The 4,897-nt window shown below is 33.2% G+C and overlaps 1 protein-coding gene across 1 annotated transcript; it reads left to right on the top strand.

Annotated features, from left to right (window-relative positions):
* Positions 1-1,310: 1,310 nt before the first annotated feature.
* On the top strand, positions 1,311-4,607 carry LOC111018540 (xyloglucan endotransglucosylase/hydrolase 2). Its single transcript, XM_022294653.2, has 3 exons — positions 1,311-1,755; positions 3,096-3,289; positions 4,049-4,607. The coding sequence occupies exons 1-3, from the start codon at positions 1,477-1,479 to the stop codon at positions 4,422-4,424; spliced, it is 849 nt and encodes a 282-aa protein (XP_022150345.1). The 5' UTR covers positions 1,311-1,476; the 3' UTR covers positions 4,425-4,607.
* The last annotated feature ends 290 nt before the right edge of the window (positions 4,608-4,897 follow it).

Raw genomic sequence — 4,897 nt, forward strand, 5'->3', positions numbered from 1 at the left:
AAACACTTAAGAGGACAATATTATTATAATAAACATCGTTTTCTATCCCTTTCTTCCTCTTCATTCATTCCTTTTTTAAGTCTCAAAAGATTTGTAAAAGAAAAAATAGAGAGATGGTAGTAAGGTAACAAATTGATGCGATTCATGTCGTCGTATTGACAAATATGACAATAGTGTTATGATTCTGTAAATATGATAATGTTTTGAAAACAATTTCCGCATGTCTTTTTAGATACTTTTACTTGTTTATTGTATCACTGATATATTTTAGTTCATATGATTTGAGTCATGTGTACAAGTTCGTAAACTTTCATCTCCGAAGCCAAATGTTTATATATATGTATAAGCTATGTATATAGGAGAAAAGAATATTAAGATTTTGATTTCTATAAATAAGCTATTTATGTATATGTATATCTAATAATAAAACTTTTAAAATTATTTTAGCGGTTTCGAACGGCTATTTTATAGAATGAGGGTTTGAACTTGGCTTAGGTTTTGTTAAGTTTGAAGTTTGTATTGTACGAATCCATAAATTTCATTAGTAAGCTAAACTTGCTTGGCCAAAACTCACTCCTTCACATAATTTTCTTAAATTTCCACTAGATTTTGGATAACTAGGAGGGAGAAATGTTAAAAAACAATTATATTACTTTTATATTTTTAAAAGCTGTAAGCACAAAGATAAATGTTGATCGATAAACATCTACGTATTGTTCTCAAACTCATCATGAAACTCAACATTTGAAATGGAAAATACTTAGTTCCATACCAGTCATACCTACCTCGTCCTAATCATCATTGAATGTTTGACAACCAAGAGAGAGAAATGCAGAAACAATTTTTTTTTTCTTTTTCTAAAAATTAATGAGATAGTTGTATAGACCCTCGAACTAAGTATTTTCGTTTAGAAATTAAACTCAAGTCATATTTAAAAAGAGATAAAAAGAGCCAAAAGAATATTAATACGGTTAATTACCATTAAATTATTGACAAGTAAGAGGGAGAAATGTTAAAAAAAAGTTATATTATTTTACAGAGATATCAACAAAAAAAAAAAAATTAATGTTAATCGATAAACATCTCATTATCAAACATATCATGAAATAACTCAACAAAAATAAATTTATTTTTTTCTTCCTTTAAAAATTAATGAGTCTGCAGTAGCGACCGTAATCTCGAAGGAGCAAAGTATTTCCTTTTAAAAATTAAACTTCAATCATAATTAAAAAGAGATAAAAAGAGCCAAAAGAATATGAATCCCAAAGAAAGGAAAGAAAAGAAAAAAATAAAATCTCAAAAAACAAAATGTTCCATCCAAAGTTTGGAAGGGTCTCTCTCTCTTCCGCTCTTGCCCTTCTCCATCACGCCTCTCCCATAACTCATCCCATTTCAATTTCGTGTATATATATTCCTCTCTCCGCCTCAAAATCTCCATCTCTCTGATAAAATAAAAGAAAACTAAAATATATATTAATGGGGGCCGGTGCCGGCGCCGGTAAGATGTGGTGGTTCGCCGTGGCGTGGGCGGCGTTGTGCGGCGTGGTTTACGCCGGAAGCTTTTACGAAGACTTCGAGATCAGCTGGGGAGGGGAGAGAGCCAAGATTTTCAACGGCGGCCGGCTTCTGTCTCTGTCGCTGGACAAGGTTTCTGGGTCCGGCTTTCGCTCTACTAAGGAGTATCTCTTTGGCCGGATCGACATGCAGCTCAAGCTCGTCGCCGGTAACTCCGCCGGCACCGTCACCGCCTACTATGTAATCTCTCTCCTCTTCTCTTCTCTACTGTTCCCCTTCTTCCTTCTTTTACAAAAGTTACAAAATAGGAGGAGGACACCTAGAAGTGAAAATTTAAACTTACTTAGTCGGAGGTAGATTGACGGGGGTTCTCGTCTTTTTAGAGTCAAGTTTTTCAACTTCTTTTTTCTCAGCATCATGGCTGTGGCTCATTAATCTTATTAGATTAATTAAGATGGAATGAATTCAAATTCCATTTCATGATATTAGTCGTCCGTGAATTAGAAAAATGCAAAAAAGAGAGACGTTTTTTCTATTTTTCAAAAAACTTAAATACTATCAAATTTTTATGAGTCTCACCATAAAAAGGAGTACTACGTAGCTAAGTATTATTATTACTATTATCTTTTTTTTTAATTGGGTTTTATATCTACTTGTTTTCATTAATTTCTATTTTTTTAAACGTCTATTTTTAACTATTTTGCTTTTCATCTCTCCTCTCCTTTTTAGATTCCTCTTACTAAGACTGCTTAGTGCTTAAGTAATTTTTTTTTAAAACTAATTGAGTTGGTAATTATTAATTATTTAACCAATAGATATTTTAATAGTTTAGAGATATAACTGAAATTTAAACCTAAAAAGGTTCCTTAGTATTTCGAGGTGTATTTCTTTTTATATTAGATCTCAACTATTTAGTTAACAAGATTCACAAAATTACCATACTTTTCAAAACACAACTTTGTATGCACAGTTTATTAACTAAAGTCTGAACAAGATATTATATAAAAGATATAAATAAAATAATTGTAAGATAACATAACCAAAATAAAAGTTTAAACGTAACACATTGTTTGTTTAAAAGTTTGGAGATTACATTCTCTATTGCTCTAGTTGAACTAACAAAAAGAAAAAAAAATCGATGATATTATGATGGTAAATAAATAAATTTAATTTACAGATTAATCACACTATTTTTAGAACATTACATTCAACAGGTGGATGTTCGAATATATCTAACCTTTTGATCCAGAATATATACATTAATAAATTGAACTATATATGAATTAATACATGTAATTCATAGAGCTTTATACCAACTCAATTTTAGACCATAGGTTTCAATATCTATACAAAGATTATTAAAATCAAAACGAAAAAGCAAATTAATCCAACCCAAATTACGCAATTTAGTTTATCGATAACAAGAAATTGATGTGATTGGCATGATGAAACTGTTGATTCACAAGGCATGGGTGACTTTTTGGGATTATTTTGTCCAAAAAAGGTGAAGAATAAAGAAAGGAGAAGATGGGGAAAATAGTAAATTGAATTGATGGGAAAATTTGTGATGCTTTTGGCAGTTGTCTTCTCAAGGGGCAAGCCATGATGAAATTGACTTTGAGTTTTTGGGAAACTTGAGTGGTGACCCTTACATTCTCCACACCAATGTGTTCACTCAAGGAAAAGGCAATAGAGAACAACAATTCTACCTTTGGTTTGATCCTACCAAAAACTTCCACACTTACACCATCATTTGGAATCCCAAACAAATTATGTAAGCCCTCAACTCAAAACGTCTTTGTGCTTTCAACTTTTGTTCGTTTTAGTTTGTAGACTTTCAAAACGTCTATTTTGATCCATTTATTTTCATTTTTATCTTATTTATTTCCATCACAATTTTAGAACGACACTTTACTCGTTAAAATATATGGACCAAAATAAACATTTTGAAAGTAAAAAAAAGTACACTTTAAGTAACAAATAGGAGGGTCGTTTCTAACCATCTCCTACTAATAAAACCCTACACAATTTATTTAACATGTAGAGCTACATATACCATGTTTCACAATAAAGTACATATTATAAATAAAAAGGTAGGTACCATCAAATTTTATGGGTAGAAGATCGGTCCCTTATTTGTAACTTTATCTTTATTAATTAATTTAAAACATGTGAGGTGAGATTTAAGCTCATAATAATACTTTAATCCATTGAGCTTTGTTAAAGTTACGGAAAAAGAAAACCTACTTAATTTTATATATAAGTTATTGGCATGGTTCTAAATATTTATCGACATATCGATATTTTTATCGACATTTTTATTATAATAAAAAAAATCGACAAAATATAAAAAATATCGACAAAATATCACTAATATATATATATATAATATAAATATTAATTATTTTTCTTATTTAGAAATATGAGAATGTTTATTTATTAATTCAAATATTTTTTATGATTTTTTAATTTCTATGACTTTTATAGCCTCAAACATTTGCATGGAACATTTAAAAGCTTGGTTATTGGTCAGATTCGCAGTGGATAATTATCCGATAAGAGTGTTCAAGAACGCGGAGGCGATCGGCGTACCTTTTCCGGCGAGGCAGCCGATGAAGATTTATTCCAGCCTCTGGAACGCCGACGACTGGGCCACCAGAGGCGGCCTCGTCAAAACCGACTGGACCAAAGCTCCCTTCACCGCCTATTACCGCAATTTCAACGCCTCCGCCACCGCCTCCGCCGGATCTTGGACCTCGTTCGCCGGCTCCGACCGCCGGAGCGCCGACCTCGATGCCTTCGGTCGTCGCCGCCTCCGTTGGGTCCAGAAGTATTTCATGATCTACAACTACTGTGCGGATCTCAAGCGGTTCCCGCAGGGGCTTCCTCCCGAGTGCAGGTTCGCCTGAGGAATCGAAACTCCGGCGGCCTAGGATTTTCGTCTTTTTGGTTTTTTATCCTCTGCAGGTGAGGTCTATGGATGCTTCATGGACTGGCAGAATAAGCCCCTCTTTTCTTCCGTGTACAAATGTTAATTAGCTGTAATTTTTGGATGTTTATATAATATCAAATAAAAACTTATTGCTTCTCAATTTTGTCGTTTTCAATTGACACTTTTTAGTTAAAAAACTCTGTACGTACCATTTAGTCTTTATACTTTTAAATTGGTATACAAACACGAAGTGGAAACAAAATAATAAAAGGTGTTTGGAGGTAAAACATACCCAGGACATGTGGATGACCTTTACTGGTGTTTGAAGAATTGAATAAAAGGAATTGCCTAGCTCCACCTCGGCCCTGCCGAGGAGACCGGGTTCGCCCATTATAGAAGGCTAAGTATAGACCCCAAGGTTTGACCTGGCTGGGGCCCGATCTGCTCAGA

Source organism: Momordica charantia, assembly GCF_013281855.1.
Source record: "Momordica charantia cultivar OHB3-1 chromosome 7 unlocalized genomic scaffold, Mcharantia_2.0 BLBB01000007.1, whole genome shotgun sequence".
Lineage (NCBI taxonomy): Eukaryota > Viridiplantae > Streptophyta > Magnoliopsida > Cucurbitales > Cucurbitaceae > Momordica > Momordica charantia.

Bases quoted from the DNA above. Each gene is read 5' to 3' on its own strand.
- LOC111018540 (XM_022294653.2), top strand. From the start codon at position 1,477: ATGGGGGCCGGTGCCGGCGCCGGTAAGATGTGGTGGTTCGCCGTGGCG. The intron at 1,756-3,095 runs GTAATCTCTCTC...TGCTTTTGGCAG, and splicing joins GCACCGTCACCGCCTACTAT to TTGTCTTCTCAAGGGGCAAG. The intron at 3,290-4,048 runs GTAAGCCCTCAA...GTTATTGGTCAG, and splicing joins TGGAATCCCAAACAAATTAT to ATTCGCAGTGGATAATTATC.